Here is a 17252-nt window from a genome sequence, read left to right as displayed (position 1 = left end):
TATTTTTGTCGTTGTATTTAGGATTTTTTTTAATGGAAAAGTGGGGTCTTGTTTTTTGCAAGGTGGCTAATGTCAATTTAACGACTCCTAATATTGTCGTTTTCATACTCTGGTCAACGTTTCACATTTTTTTTTACCTTTTTTTTTTTTCATTTTTTATCTTTCATTGACGCATGCCGCATAGTGAGTCAGCTTACTAGCATTTTTATCCATTAGGATTATTCTTGTTAATCTTTCTTATTAAAATGGGTAATGGGTATGTTCGGCAAAATATAGCTGTGAAGGTAGCTGTAGCTGTGGAGATAGCTGTGAGCTGTGTATGTAGCTGTTAGCTGTCAACAAGCTGTTAGCTGTGAAGATAAATAATTTAGATATGTGGGTTCGGTAAAGTAGCGGTTGACTAGCTATTACATATAAAAATCAACATTTTATTTTTAAAACTATAGATTAAATTTTCAAAAGCTACCTCAAAAGCTAATCTTTCGAGCTTTTCATAAAAGCTACTCCACCACTAAAAGCTACCCTAACCACTACTTTGCCAAACACTCACATTTTTTGTCAAGTAGTGATTTAACTTGGTCAAACCACTAAAAGCTACCTAAAAGCTACTCAAAAGCTAGCACCGAACACGCCCAATGTTAAACGGTTAAAACAATGTCTTTTTAATTCGCTCCTTGAAAGAATTTGAACGTAAAGCCTTGTGAAATACAGAGTTATAGCCACAACTCGTCTCATACACATCATTTACATAATTGTATTTTATGTCCAATAAAAATGCAACCATGAATACACTTGTATAACTTTGCAAAAACTACGTCATAAAATTACTCATAAAATAATGAACGAAGTCCCTTTTTTTAATATAAATATTGACGAAATTTTTAAATTACCGCCCAAAAATGTAACCACTTTCGAACTAACCACCCAATTAAAATTTTATTTTAAATTACCACCCCTTAAATTGAATAAATGCTCAGATTACCACCCATTTTAAAAATCCGGTGGATTTTCCGTCTGTATGCCCCACCTAACACTTATTTTGACCCTTTTGACTGATTTTTTCCTCGAATTTTCTCTTTAAAAACGCTTTCTAAACTTTAATTCACATTTCTTTCACCAAATTCTACCAAATTTCAAAGAGAAAAGTGTGAATTGAAGTTAGGAGAGCGTTTTTAAATAGAAAATTCGGGAAAAAAATCAGTCAAAAGTGTCAAAATAAGCGTTAGGTAGGGCCCACAAACGGAAAATCCACCGGATTTTTGAAATGAGTGGTAACCTGAGCATTAATTTAATTTAAGGGGTGGTAATTTAAAATTAAAAATTAAACGGGTGGTTAGTTCGAAAATGGTTACATTTTTGGATGGTAATTTAAAAAATTTTCTAAATATTTTCCGAATTTCAAATTATAAAGCCTCATTATTACTTTTTCATATATTGCTATTTTTTTATATATTTGTGACAGTTAGCAACTTATACTTAATTTGTTCTATGACTATAAATATAAGATGAATTAACCCGTGAGAGATTTCATTAGTTAAATAAGAAGGTTAATTTGATTCAGATGAGAACCATAGACCTAACAAGTAACAACAACTTCCCATGAATAATTAATTAAGGTATCAGACAATTAAAATATAAGCAACATATTTTGCTTGAATTATGGATTTTGGTCCCGTCAAAAAAAAAAAAAAAAAAATTATGGATTTTGGTACTCTGAAGTCTTTAACTTTTGCTACCCCTGTATTATATTAAATTACAATGAAGATATAAAATAAGGATTATAAAGTGCAATTAGATGATTTAGCATCAATGATCATCATCATTATAGTTGCAGATTAAAATACAGAAAGGAAGAATGTAATAGTCTGGAGAGTTGGAATTGCATTATTGGAACAATAAAGTTTCGTGGTACGTATTTGTTACACTAATTATATGTATCAACAGCTCAGCTGTATTGCTTCTACTTGAAGTTGTATCAAAATTATTAAATATGCGGCTAATGATGTACTATTACACTAGCATGAAATAATTAGTGAGCCTAAATATACTTAAAAATATTATATCAATATCTTTGGAGCCTACTTTTAATAAAAATTGTTGATTCGAATTAGGGATTTTATCGGAAGTCTGGGTTGAATATGCTCGAAAATTAAGTCGTCTAGGATGGTTAGGGTTTGGAAATTCGAGGATGAAGATTGAATTTCGCTCAAATTTAGTTCAATTTGCAGATTCTGACTCGTACCCTCCATAATTTCTTGCCCAAAATTGGAAGTACGATAGTAAAATTACTGTTTTTTCAGTATGATAATTCTCAAATTAGGGTTTGCATACCCCAAATTGACTTCACTCGATTTCTTCCTCTCCGTTAAATATTGTATTAAAGGATTTCTCCTTATTGAAGTTTATGTGATTTTATAAAATGTTAAATGGTTGTTTGTAGAGCTAGCAAAAGCCAACACAACATAACCTGACATGAAAAAAATCGGGTCAATTGTTAAGGGTCTATAACAAGTTATATAATCGAATCAACATGATACGATACGGTTAAATAAATCGGGTGGGATATTGTTGAGAGCTCCAACACGAAACTAACACGAATCAACAAACTTAAAAAAAAAAAAAAAAATTAATCAAATATTTATAGATTTTATGATAAATATTTATAATGGAGTACTGGAGCTAACATTTCTACTTATAACACGAACCGAACATGAAAAAAGAGGGTTAGTGTCAAGAATTTCCGACACAATTATTAAACAAGTCGGATTGGTATTGAGGTTCTCCAACCTATTTAACTTCAAATACAAACACGAAAATTAAATGACTTGGCATGACACTTTTGTCAGCTTTGGTTCATACTTTTGGATTTGATTTTTTATCATCTTATTATTATTATTATTATTTTTTAATTTATGTTGACGGTAAGTTAGGAGTCATACTTACGGTCAACATAACAATAGATAGAATGATAAATTCAAATCCAAAATTATTAATTACTAATAGACTGATAGTGATGCCACATATGATTTTGAACTCCCAAAATTCGAGTGAAGTGATAGGAATTGGTGAGGCTGCTACTCATGTCGTATCCCCAGATCCCAATCACATTGGAGGTGTGTACGCCCCCATCGTATGCAGCTCTAGTGGACTACCCAATGGAAGGCCCGACCATGGTCAAGGTGCATCCTACGGCCAACAAGGGTGCTCTTCTGTTGACCACGTTCCTGCCACCACAGTACATCACAATCCCCCAGATATGTTGGTGACAGTGGAAATTACAATGAAAATAAGGGGCCCTATGAGTGCGTTGATGGAGGTGTACCTAAGGCTACTGCCTAATATTCTTTTGAATATTTATGACCGTCATCCTGTTTTTCCGATGTTTAATATGTCGATAAAAATTATGATTTGGAATGTACAAGGTACGGGAAGCAAATTAGCTGCAATTAGAGAGCTAATTAGAATTAATGATCCTACTATTTTGGCCTTGGTTGAAACTCATATTAGTGGAGATCATGCCCAAAAAATTTGTGATAGAATTGGTTTTTTGCGTCAAACCCGAGTAGATGCTCAAGGTTTTAGTGGTGGCATTTGGTTGTTTTAGAGGGAGGAATTAATAAAGGTAAATATCCTGGACAACCATACTCAACATATTACAGTAGAAATTAAGAAGCATGGGGAGGATCAATGGTTATTTTCTGCAATCTACGCAAGCCCGGATAGTAGCTCTAAGAAAGAATTATGGAGTTATTTAGAGAATATGAAGAAGGGTTATGATGGTCCTTGGCTTCTCGCAGGTGATTTTAATGATACGATGTATATGTCTGAGAGGTCGAGAAGTGGTGGACCGGAGATGCAAAAGAGGTGTGCTGAATTTTGTGAGTGGATAGATAAAAATAATTTGATTGATCTTGGTTGTTCGGGACCAGCTCATACTTGGTCGAGAGGACTGTCTGCTGCAACATTCAAATCAGCGAGGCTAGATAGGTCCCTTGCTACGAGTGGAGGTTAAAATTTGCTGAGGGAGCGTTTCGAAATCTGCCAAAATTCACTTCAGATCACTGCCCGATCTTAGTGAGCTCGACTGGATTCACCCCGATACCGATGGCAGTGAAGCCATTTAGGTTCCAGGCGGCATGGCTACAACATGATAAATTTGAAAAGTTTGTAGAGTCGAACTGGAATAATAGAGCTGATCCGGTGCCTTATTTGAAAGAGTTTACTGATAAATTGAAAGATTGGAACAAGGACATTTTCCACAATATTTTCAGAAAAAAAAAAAAAAAAAAAAAAAAAAAAAAAAAAAGCGGGGTTGATGGCGCGTTTGGAAGGGATCCAAAAATCTCTGTCGAATGGTGGCCCAAGGTACCTGTTGAAGCTCGAAGAGAAGTTAAGAAGTGAGATGAATCAAATCCTTGCGCAAGAGAAAACCCTCTGGTTTCAAAAATCCCGAGCGTCTGCAATTTGTGACGGTGATTTAAACACCCGTTACTTTCATCTTTCCACAATTATCAGGAGGAAGAAGAATAGAATTGAAACCCTTATGAATGTTGAAGGGGAATGGCTAACAGATCTTTTTCAAGTGCAGGAAACTGTTCGAGAGTATTGGCTCAATTTGTTTTCAGAAGAGGCTCATCGAGGGAATAATGTTGAGTTACTTCGAGACTATTTTCCTCAGATTGATGATGGTGATTGGGAAACCTTAACTCGCCCATTTGCAGTTTGTGAAATAGTGGGTGCTTTAAAAAGTGTGGAGCCTTATAAAGCTCCCGGGCCAGATGGTTTTCAACCTTTATTTTACCAAAAATTATGGAATTTGGTAAAACCGAATTTATTGAGGCTTGTGTTGAACATTCTGGAAGGCCGTGAGTTTCCTGAGGGAATTAGTTCTCGTACCAAAGGTGGACACTCTTGAAAGAGCTAAGCACTTTAGGCCAATCGAACTCTGTAACATCACATATAAAATTGTGACTAAAGTGCTTGTAAATCGACTGAAACCTTTGCTTCCGATGTTGATCTCTCCAATTCAGTGTAGTTTTGTCCCGTAAAGACAAATAATAGACAATGTGGTTATTGTTCAAGAGATGCTTCATACGATGAGAAGGAAACAAGGGAAAGTGGGCTTCATGGCGGTGAAAATAGATTTTGAGAAAGCTTACGATAGATTGAGGTGGTCATTTATTCGGGAATCTCTGATGGAGTTGAGGCTACCTCAAAGTATGGTGGACATTGTAATGATGTGCATCACATCGGCTAAGCTGAGTATACTCTGGAATGGAGAACCAACTGCCCAATTTTCGCCGTTAAGGGGAATCCGGCAAGGGGACCCTTTGTCACCATATTTATATGTCATTTGTATGGAGAGACTAACGCATTTGATCGATCGAGAGGTTCAGTTTGGAAATTGGAAGCCGGTGAGATCGAGAGCTAGTCGGGGAGGACCCCCAATCACTAATTTGGCTTTCGCAGATGATTTAATCCTATTTTGTGAAGCAAATGTGGATCAAGCCCGAATCATGAAAAATTGCTTAGATTTATTTTGTGGCGCTTCTGGCAGTAAGGTAAGCAATGAGAAGTCTCGTGTGTTCTTTTCTCCAAATACAAATTTTGATATGCGAGATGCCATCTGTACGGAGCTTAACATGGAGAGCACTGAAGATTTGGGCACTTATTTGGGAGTGCCGACTTTGAATGGCAGGGTAACTAAGGCTACATATCAGTTCTTGATTGATAAGGTTAATGCTAAGTTAGGTGGCTGGCAATCGAAGACACTTTCTATGGCAAGGAGAACGACACTAGCTCAATCTTGCATCTCCTCAATTCCAACTTACGCTATGCAATCGGCTAGAATCCTGCGAGGTATCTGTGATGCCATCGATAAGAAAACAAGGGCATTTTTATGGGGAAGCACAGAAGAGAAAAGGAAGATGCACTTGGTTTCGTGGACTGATGTGACTAAGAAAAAAAGAGATGGAGGCCTGGGTTTAAGATCAATGCGCCAATCGAATGCCGCATTTATGGCAAAGCTAGGATGGAGGGTGCTTGCAGAACAAATACTCTTTGGTCTAGAGTGCAGAGACACAAATATTGCGAAGGTAGATGTGATATAGATATGTTTAAGAGTAAAGGACACGCTTCGAACTCTTGGAAGGGGATTGTGGAGCATATCGATATATTAGAAAAAAGGTGTGAGTTCAGCAGTTGGGAATGGAAGGGAAACTTCTTTCTGGTACCATAAGTGGGCTACCAAACGGCCTTTGGTGGAAGAAATAATTGAAGACCCCCCTGTCGAGATAATGGATTATCGAGTACAGGACATGTGGGAGCCTAATTGAGGCTGGAAATTTGAATTGAAGTATTTGTAAAATACTTATCTCAAGAGGCTCTAGAATAGATCCAGTCACATGAGTTGATAGAAGATGAAGAGGTTGTTGATAGAGTGTACTGGAACGGATCACCATTTGGAGGGTTTACCTTAAAGTCTGCAATGGCTATTGTCAGACATGAAGAGAATACAGAGGCTGAAGATAAGAATCCCGGGAAGGTTATATGGCGAATTCAATCAAGCTCCACAAAGAATGAGGTTCTTCTTTTGGCTAGTGTATAGGGAACGCCTAATGACGAATGCTGCTCGTTTTTTAAGGCATTTAACCTCTGACCCTAGGTGCAAAATTTGTGGCTATGTTAAAGAGAACGTGGAACACATACATTCTCAGATCGTGTCTAGCAGCAATATCAGTGTGGAAAAAAGTGGGCATCAAGGTAGAAGATCTGGAATTCCAGAAGCCGTTGCGGGATTGGGTTATTAAGAATTTAACTTGCAGGGGTTATTATGACATAGAAGATTGGAATCTTATTTTCGTGGTCACCTGTTGGTGGTTGTGGAAATGGAGAAACGCAAGAAGTTTTGATAGGGAGGTGGAGATTCCAATCGATCAAGCATGCTTTGTTCTTGCAAGGGTAAGGGATATCAAGTGAGCGTTTGAAAGGGCAGGGTCGAGTAGACCTTTGAAAAGAAACAGAGAAGAAGTTTTCATTAAATGGGAATTCCCTCCAGATGGGTGGGTTTGCCTTAATACATATGGTGCTAGCAAAGGGAATCCAGGTGCGACGGGAGCTGGTGGAGTTGTAAGGAGCTGTACAGGGGAAGTACTCGACTGTTTGCTGTGAGGTGCGGTATATGTACTTGCACGAGGGCTGAATTGTTAGCAGTGATGCGAGGGCTAGTAATCACTTGGAATGCTGGTCACAAGAGAGTTCAAGTGCGTGTGGACTCGGAAGTGGTAGTTCGTTTGTTAGAGGAACCTATTCCCTCCAACTCTCCCTATATTCATATTCTTCGAAAGTGTAAGACCCTGATTGCGAGGCAAGGATGGGAAACTACTATTAAGCATTGTTACAGAGAAGCAAATAGGGTAGCAGATTGGTTAGCTAAATATGGTGTGACCTTGGAGCAATCGATGATCATCTTTGAGGCGGTCTCGGAGGATCTTCGAACCATTTTATTGGATGATCTAAGGGGAGTAGCTATGCCGAGGAGGGTAGCTAGCTAGGATTGATTAGTTTAGTTTGCTTTGGTTTTTTTTATTTTTGTTTTCGTTGTTTTGTTTTGCTTTCTAGTTCTAGTTTTATCTTTCTTTTAGGGGCTTGCCCCTCGTGATCACCAAAATATATATATATATATATATATATATATATATATATATATATATATATAGTTTTGAACTCAAAATTATTAAATTTATCATCATAGCATTCATAGGCTATAATAGTACCTTACTATCTTTGTCAAAAAAAAAAAAAATAGTAACTTACTATCACCTTGAAACATCTTCTTTCTAACCGGAAATACATACACTTTAAACATATACAGTATATGAAAGCTTTCCTAATTATAAGTTTGATACATAAACTTCAAAAATTCAATCTCTTGAAATCTTGCTCTAAAATTTACCAAACTTGCACAACTAATCTCTAATGCCATGCCCATCATAATTAAACAATAAAAAGATTAAAATTAATTATTATAAGTTTTTAGAACCCACTAAACACTAGAAGTTTTGTTTTTTTAGTGGAGACAATAATGAAAAAACATGTGTGAAGTACATAAAGGCACCAATTTTAAAGAATATTATTTAGGAAAGTTTATTATGTTAAAAATTAAAGGTTTAAAGTAGGGTTATATGATAACAAGATAAAAAAAATTTTTAAAAAAAACACACACACATATAAACAAGCACTCGAGGTGAGTTGTTCGATTCACCTTATTTTTGCATTTTTGATTTGATCTGGTCTGTTCTAATTTGATCATCTACAAAGGAAAAAACAATATCAAGTGGATTTCCTTGTTGGATTTGCAATAATGTACAAAGTATATTTTATTGATATGTGAATTTTATAAATTTTTTTTAAAAAAAATTAAAGATATTAAGATTAATTTTACTGATTTGAAAGTGATTACTATTCCCTTTTTTTTTTTTTTTAAAAAAAAGTCTTATATACACACCATGTGGCAGGGGTTACTTCGTAGTGTAATAGGGGTTACTTAATCAGTGTCAAAGGAGTTACTCTGTTAGTGTTATAAGGGTTAGTCAGTATTATATGGGTTACTCAGTCAATATTTCAGGGTTATATGGTCAGTGTTACATGGGTTACTTTGTTATTTTATAAGTGATCACACGGTGTGACTACACACAAGATAAGCTGAAAATAAAAATTTATTAAATAATCTATGCTTATTTTTTTTTTTTAACCCTGTGCTTATTCTTTCTTATTAATCTTATCTGAATTTATATTTTCCCTCAAACAAAAAAAAAAAAAAAAAAGTAAACTAAGCATTTGTCTTCAAAAAAAAAATTGCCTAAAAACCCAAAACAGAAAACAAGTAAAAGTTGTTTTCACTTTTTTGTTGTCAGTTTTCAAAAATATTATAATTTTAATAAATTTAAATAATTTTTGATTTATTATGTGACATAAATTATATACTTTTATACAACAAAAAAAACAGAAAACCACGGCAGTGTCAGACGAACCCAACATCCTATTTAATAATGGGACAAGGGGAGTGTAGTGTTGTTAGAATGTTAGGTGCTCGACACCAAAGGTAATTTAAAAAAAAAAGGGTTGACTTAGTTCTTGTTTAGCAGTTAAATCAAGACTTTTCATCTCTCCTCTTTCTAATTCCCCTCCGTCTTCACGCGGAATCCAGGAATTCACGCCGGAGTTAACCGACTCCCGATTTCCGCCGACTTCATCTCTTCTACTCCATAAGTTCCAAAAAAAAACCTTTTTAATCCAAACATTCAATTTCCAATTCCTTCATTTTCTTGTCCAAATTTAACAAAGTAATTAAGAAAAAACTTTCACAAAAAATGGGAACTCCGGCATTCCCAAATCTGGGTAAACATTGCTCCGTTGATGATTGTAAACAGATTGATTTCCTCCCTTTTACCTGCGACCGCTGCGACCAGGTGCCTACTTTCTCTCTTTCTGTATTTTAATCTTATAAATTTAAATTAAATGCGGTTTATTTGAATTGTTTATTGGGTGAATTAATTTCATTATGATGTAGACGGGATTTGATCCGAGGTCTCGGGTATCCCTGCCTCAGCTTATACATCATTTAAAATTGTTTATCGGATATCTTCAAGATTGAATTTTTGATAATGTATTAGGAAATCACAGAATTGAATCATTAGAAAACACACTATTGAAGTTGGGGCAGAGGGATTTAGTGCAACTTTTGAATTGGGTGTATTTTTTTAATACTAAATTTATTTAATTGGGATATTTGTTATACTTGTTGAATTGGGTATATTTTTTTATACTTAATATATTGAATTGGGTATATTTGTTATACTAAATTTATTGAATTGGGTATATTTTTTAGGTTAATTTTTAAATTACCACAAAATGTAACCATTTTCGAATTAACCACCCATTAAATTTTTTATTTTAAATTACCACTCTTAAATTAAATAAATGCTCAGATTACTACCCATTTCAAAAATCGGGTGGATTTTCTGAGTGCAACTAGGCGCATTGCTGCTATTGATTTGGAATGCATATAGGAGGGTTAACTAGTTATTCACATAATTTTTTTGAGTTTTTATCGTTTCAGTGATACTTTTAATGTACCATTATACTTACAGTGGTATTTTTTATATATTATTATAAATGTAATTTATACTATTAGAGTATAGGTTATATTATTAGTACTATTTATAGACATTATAGGTAACAGTGGTACAATATTTGTACCACTAGAAAGGAAAAAAAATTCATCACTCTTTTGTCTTGTAGCTGCTATTTACATGTTATGTAAATAGCGGCTATGCGCCAATACTTAACCGGATTTTCTGTCTATAGGCCCCACCTAACACTTATTTTGACCCTTTTGACTGATTTTCCCCCCGATTTTTCTCTTTAAAAACGATCTTTATACTTTAATTCACATTTTTCTTCACCAAATTCTACCAAATTTCAAAGAGAAAAATGTGAATTGAAGTTAGGAGAGCGTTTTTAAAGAGAAAAATCGGGGAAAAAATCAGTCAAAAGGGTCAAAATAAACATTAGGTGGGGCTCACAACCGGAAAATCCACCGGATTTTTGAAATGAGTGGTAATCTGAGCATTTATTTAATTTAAGGGGTGGTAATTTAAAATAAAAAATTAAACGGGTGGTTAGTTCGAAAATGGTTACATTTTTGGGTGGTAATTTAAAAAATTTCTTATTTTTTATACTTAATATATTGAATTGGGTATATTTGTTATACTAAACTTATTTAGTTGGGGATTAATTGTTCGATCTTCGAATTATTCATGGTAATTAGCTGACTGCTGAAGTTAATTTGGGGATTTGGAAGGCCTATTAATCTTTATGAGAGATATGCTGGGTGCTGGCTATGAAACCAGCTAGGAACTTTGGACATGTAGAATAATAGCCCGTTTCGTATATGGTTATGGAAATCATGGGATTTTCTGATTATTCGAAATGTATATTGGGGTACATTGTGGTAACTAATGGAGTAAAACACTAATTTTGATGTCGCGGAACTAGATATGTATTCTGTGGATATTGTTAAAGGACATTTTTATGCCAAATTGCTCAGAAATTTCAATGACCTTTTTTCAAATTACTAGCTTAAAATAGAGGAGCTGTTAGGGTTGTGAAGAATTATCTTGCTGCTTGAATTTCATATTTATTTGGGACAGTGGGTACGAGCTAACAAATTGCGCCATATTATATGTACCTTCTATGTGCCCTTGCAAGCAATATATGACTTTGAACCAGAATGAATGAAATATTTATTGGGCTGATACTAAATTATGTGAAGTTGTAAGACAGTTTGTTGAATTTCCTACAACAGTTGTGCGTAAATAGCCTCTTTGCATTTAACTGGTGATGTGGTTGCCGTGGCCCTACTTGTCTCAATTCCGAGTGGTACCTGCCTCTTGTTACAAAGCCTTGATTAGCTGCTTTGGTATGACATTGTTATGCTAAATGGATAGATCTGCAGATAGGTTGTGAAACTTTTGTTCTCTGTCCTGTAACCTGTAGGATAGTTGAAGGCTTTAAGGCTGGTCTGTTCTCTGAACCCCAACTGAAACCAAGTTGGTTCTCAGCTTCCTTCCCTTAGATTGGTCAATATTTAAAGCTCGTATCTGGACGGTTTTTAACAAATAACACATCTGACATTCATATGCCCAATGCTATAATGTATAAGTTGTATGCCTGTGGCATGCATGTGGCATGCATGTAGCCGGTAAAATTAAGAATTACTCCTGAATGGCCCTCCATTTTCTAGGTTTCACCTTTCACCCGTAGCCTTTACGTTCACGAGGAAGTGAATATGTACGTTTGTGCTCTTTGTTTAGCCAGAAATGAAATGTTTGAAGGATTTGTGGTATTGCATAACTCAATAATATGTTTGACTTGTTGCTATTATGCTTACTCCATTATGCCAACTCGTTCGTTGGAGCTGGAGTTGCTGCTTTCCTAAGATCTAGATTCCATTTCATGGCCTTCTGGGCATGGAATAACTGTTTGGTCTTATGTTTTGAATCTTGTGATACAACTTGTTTCCTACTTGAATTTCCATATTACTCGCTGCTTGTGCATCAGGGATCAACTAACTGAATTTGCGCCTATTCCTTTATGCATATTCAAGTTTGTTGATGCTCTAATTTCTGCGAAAATATTATGCTTTTGGGACCAATTATTTGGAATGGTGCATAATCCGCTTAAGCACGGACTGTAAAATTTATGTTTCAGTTGATTTCATCATATGGTTTGTCATTGTTTATCAGGAACTTGGTGTCTACACTCATTTATTTGTCATTGATACTCACTGCAATGATCTTTATTATTTTGATCATATTCTCAGGTATATTGCCTTCAGCATAGAAGCTATAAGCAGCACCGATGTCCACATGGTGACAACCAAGGTGTAACTGTTGTCATTTGCCCACTTTGTGCCAAAGGAGTTCGCCTGAAACCTGACGAAGATCCAAATATCACTTGGGAATCTCATGTTAACACCATCTGTGACCCAAAAAATTATGAGAAAGTAACTAAGAAGAGGAAATGCCCTGTTGTTGGTTGTAAGGAAATCCTCGTGTTCTCCAATACTGTCAAATGCAAGGATTGCAGCACGGATCACTGCTTAAAACATCGATTTGGGCCAGACCATAAGTGTCCTGGGCCCCCCAAATCCAACACTGGATTCCCATTCATGGGTCTCTTGACCAGCAGTAGTAGAAAAGAAGTGCCACGTCCTAAGGCTCCAGTCCAATCAACTTCATCAGTATGGTCTCGATTTGTTAATGCAGCTGAAACAGGCATGGCGAAGTTGAGTAATGATTTTAACCAGGTACTTCAGGTAGGCCAAGGTAGTAAAAGTAGCTCAAATAGTGGTGGATCAGGTGGACAGGAAGTGTGCCCGCAGTGTAACGCAAGGTTTTCATCAGTTACTGCACTTGTGGAGCATGTGCAGAAAGCGCATGAAAAAAGTAATAATCGCATGGGTGTTAGGAAGTCAACAATTGATGCATGCCCTAAATGCAGCAGAGGATTTACTGATCCTGTTGCCCTTGTTGAGCATGTTGAGAAGGAACATGGAGGCACTTCAAGGGCTTGAAAAGGCTCCTTTAAAGAAAAAAAGGGCTTGAAAAGGCTCTTTCTTTCTTCCATTATCATAGGGTTGATCTGGTCATGTCTGCCTGGGTAGCTGTAAAATTGTTAATTTAGTGATTTATTCTGTTCTTGGGTGTCCCTTTAGGACTGGAGAAACACAGTCTGCTGATTAATTTTGTACTGATATCTGAAAGAAGTTTGACTTCATCAATTCATTTTTTTTTTTACAAAGTTGAAATGTACATTGAACGGTCAGATTGGAATTTAGTGTGAATTATACTATACAAGTGCTCGAAATTTTCTAGCTGTAAATGAAGTCTGCTCTGTATTATGTCCTCTTACTTCATAGCCTGTTTTCTTGTTTATGAATTTTCCTATATGCATTGTGATTTGGTTGAATTATAATGAGATTTCTGCTGTAAAAAAAGTCTATTTCTGTGATGCAGTGTGCCAGTGTCTAACTTCCAGATTTTCTGCAGTGACGCGATTAAACTTGTGATGTTATTTCTATTTTACCTTAATGCTAAACATTAAACATTTTTTGTTTATCTGAAATTAGGTAGATAAAAGGGACATTGGCACCATACACATCAAATTGATGGTGCTCACGTTTGCTGCTTAGTTGTACCATGTTGCTAAGATGGACATTCCACTAACACCATTGAAGCTAACCTTCCTCCACCATTGAAGCTAACCTTCCTCCTTACCCTCCAGCAACAACCTCACCAAATTAAACGAAAACCTATAGGGTAAAATTTAGTGCATGGTCCACAAAGATCGGTAGTGACAAGAAGATCGATGGTGGCAGTTGGGTTTCATTAGAGAGGACAATAAACCTTGTTTACATTGGGGAAGATGAAGCAAGGTGGTGGTGACTCATCAAATGAGTGAGAATGCAGTTTCAAGGAATTAGTACAAAGTGTCTAAAACTATCTGGTCACCTGTATTAAGTTTGATTTAATGAGTTAATGGTCAGTCTTACATGATAGGGTGTATGTAGTTATGAACCATGACCGTGGTATAATAACAAGGATAACTCTTGTGTTTTCTTTTGTGTTCACATTGCAATACCAGATTACCAGTTTCTCAATATCCTTCTTTAGTTCTTTACAGTCATCTTTTCCCTCTCCAAAAATAGGCTTTGATCTATTTTAATTCAAGTACTTATGATTTTGCCAATTACACGGTCTACGAGATGCAAGAATAAAATCCTCTTAACCCTGCTAAACCAGACTACAAGCACAAACCCAAACCAACACTTGCACCAAATCTGATGCCTCAATCAATAAGATAAACACCCTCCTTAGCTTCATTTGATTTAAAAAAGACCTAAACATGCAGCTAAAAGTAAAAAGATTTGGTTTTGTTGACATCTCCGGAGCAAAGTTATAGGACCTTTATCAACATCAAAGACAATAAATCAATAATATCAATACTTGTTCACCATTAAAAAGCTTAGAAGAGTAGCACTTATATAAACCTCAAAAAGAGTACAAATCCAGCACAGAAACAAAACTGCAAGATGAGTTGGTGTCTTTCTAGCAATTTGGACATGACATTAAGCAACCAAAAACATCATTAATAAAACCTATTAACTCGAATTCACCTAAAAAAAAGTTTGTTTTTGCTCATCTAGGAAATGCTTAGGCTTCAACCCTCTCATCTTCAATTAAGGAGATCTTGGCAGTTGGCTTTGAGAGGAAATCAGTGTGCTCCTGGAATGGAGACTTGGTGAAGCGAGTCTCTTTCCATAGATCGGGGGTGAGGAAACTGTAGGTCTTCAACAGACAGTCGAAGGTGGCCTGCAAAAGCATAACACGTTTAGCTTTTGACAGAGCACAAGGCATTACACTACACAGACTTACAAACATGTACTACTCCATACAAAAACAGCATTAGAAGATGATATGACAACATACAGGAGCTATTAAGACATCATACTGATTTAACTCAACAGTTACAGAAACAATGATTTACTGAAGTTGCAACAGGATTCAGCAATGGTAACAAAAAGAATCATCCAAGAGTAGATTATGAGGTTGAGAATTTCATTACATCCAATCCAAAACTTACCCTGCCCCAAAGAAAAGGCAACTAAGACTAGTGTAAACCCATTAAACATATATGCCTCAGATTAGTTTAGGAGAAGAAATCGCATGTTAATGTCTCAGATGGACCACTAGAACTTCAGTCCACTACCATGATTCATAATGCATAAACCACCCATAAAATTAAACAATGAATTGCAATCCCTAATGAAATACCACAAACAATGACAACAAATTGACAAGAAAATATCGCATTCGGATTCTAGTTTCATTCTTTCAAATCTGCAGGAAAGTACAAGTCCAAGTTAAAATCTTTTGATTAGAATGATTGCAAAAGAATACAACATTTCAACAAATGATCTAAAAGCTTAATTAAATAAATAAATAAAATAAAATTGTATATGGTAAACAACACAATAGTTTTAAAACATAAATGCCAGAAAATTATGGCCTAACAATAAAAATCAGGTTCTTAGGCGAATTCGATCACTTTCATCCGTCAAAATACACCACAATTTGATCAGTTCCAAACCAAAAAATATAAATAACAAAAACAAAAATCAAACATATTGCAAAACAAAATTCACATGTCACATTATAAATCATTTCAAATAAAATCATATCTCACGGATCAAATTATAAATCATTTCAAATAAATAAAATAAAATCGAACAAATAAAATTCAGAACAATCAAATCACAATTGAAAATTTAACAATAATAATCTAAAAATACATAAAATTTATCAATTTTTTTTTTAAAAAAGTAGTGAAATTATACCTTGACAAAGTTACCAAGAGTCTTGGTAGATCCACGAGAAGAAGTAAAAACATCTTCAATCCCAGCAAATTGAAGAACCTTCTTAGGAACCCTAGCAGCAACAATCCCAGCACCACGAGGAGCAGGAACCATCCTAACAGTAACCGACCCACATTTACCGGTAACCTTACACGGTACCGTATGTGGTTTCCCAATCTTATTCCCCCAGAAACCTCTTCTCACCGGTATCACACTCAGCTTAGCCAATATAATCGCACCACGAATAGCCGTCGCAACTTCCTTCGAACACTTGACTCCAAGCCCAACATGACCGTTTCCATCTCCGACCACAACAAAGGCCTTGAACCGGGTCCTCTGCCCGGCCCGAGTCTGCTTCTGAACCGGCATGATCTTCATCACCTCATCCTTCAAGCTTCCGAGGAGTTCGTCGACGATTTGGTGCTCTTTGATGGGAAGAGAATGGAGGTAGATTTGTTCAAGGGATGTGATGCGTTTGTCTTTCACGAGACGACCGAGTTTGGTGACGGGAACCCATTTCTCTTCCTCGTCACGACGGCCGGCGCGACGGCGACCACCTCGACCACGGTCGCCGCGAGGAGGGCCACCGCGTCCGCCGAATCCGCGGCTGAATCCGCCTCGTTCTCCGCCTCTTTCTGCCATTGTTAGGGTTTTGGGGGGAAGTGAGAGGTAAGGGAGTTTAGGGTTTGAGAGAGAAAGGGGGCGATAAGAGGGAAATGGTGGGGAGATTGTGGGTTTATATATCAAGGTTGGAATTAGGGTTTTGTTTAGTGGAGTGTGAGAGAGTAAGACTGAGTTTTGAGAGTTTTGGGCTTTTTTATTCTTATATTTTTTAGGGTTGGGGATTGATTTGTATTTGTTGATTTTTGGGCTGTTGAGTTCGACTTTATTGAGATAAATAAATAATGCGGATTGATGAATGAGAATTAGATGAGCCTTATTTACTAGACAAGATGAAATTGATAAGAAATGGATAGAAAGGGTTTTTTTTTTTTTTTTTTTTTTTTTTTTTTGTTAAATTAGTTGATGGTTAACTGATTAATAACTAGCCTTCTGGGCCGTGGAATACCCATAAATAACTATGAGTGTAATATGTAACTGAAAACATAATTAAAAAAATAAAAATTTTGGGACTTTAATTTAAAATGAGACTTAATAGAAAGAAGATGGAGAGACTAAAATCAAAGAGAGAAAATAAAAAGGTTGAATTAAACAGGGGAGATGAAGATAAAGTGTTTAATGAAAAGTTAAGAAAAATTGTATAATTAAAAAT

General features: G+C 35.9%; 2 protein-coding genes across 2 annotated transcripts; one reads left to right on the top strand and one right to left on the bottom strand.

Moving 5' to 3' along the window:
• Window positions 1–9137: 9137 nt before the first annotated feature.
• Window positions 9138–13438, top strand: LOC145630999 (zinc finger AN1 and C2H2 domain-containing stress-associated protein 13-like). The gene is made up of 2 exons (XM_081683109.1): window positions 9138–9470; window positions 12386–13438. The coding sequence occupies exons 1-2, from the start codon at window positions 9372–9374 to the stop codon at window positions 13136–13138; spliced, it is 852 nt and encodes a 283-aa protein (XP_081539235.1). The 5' UTR covers window positions 9138–9371; the 3' UTR covers window positions 13139–13438.
• Window positions 13439–14550: 1112 nt separating this feature from the next.
• Window positions 14551–16700, bottom strand: LOC145632244 (uncharacterized). Its single transcript, XM_081684569.1, has 2 exons — window positions 15962–16700; window positions 14551–14936 (listed from the first exon to the last, which is right to left on the bottom strand). The coding sequence occupies exons 1-2, from the start codon at window positions 16619–16621 to the stop codon at window positions 14778–14780; spliced, it is 819 nt and encodes a 272-aa protein (XP_081540695.1). The 5' UTR covers window positions 16622–16700; the 3' UTR covers window positions 14551–14777.
• Window positions 16701–17252: the final 552 nt, after the last annotated feature.

Source organism: Chenopodium album, chromosome 5 (assembly GCF_948465745.1).
Source record: "Chenopodium album chromosome 5, dcCheAlbu1.1, whole genome shotgun sequence".
NCBI classification, from domain to species: Eukaryota; Viridiplantae; Streptophyta; class Magnoliopsida; order Caryophyllales; family Amaranthaceae; genus Chenopodium; species Chenopodium album.
The sequence above is the reverse complement of the archived record's forward strand: the minus strand, read 5'-3'. Positions and strand labels throughout refer to the sequence as shown.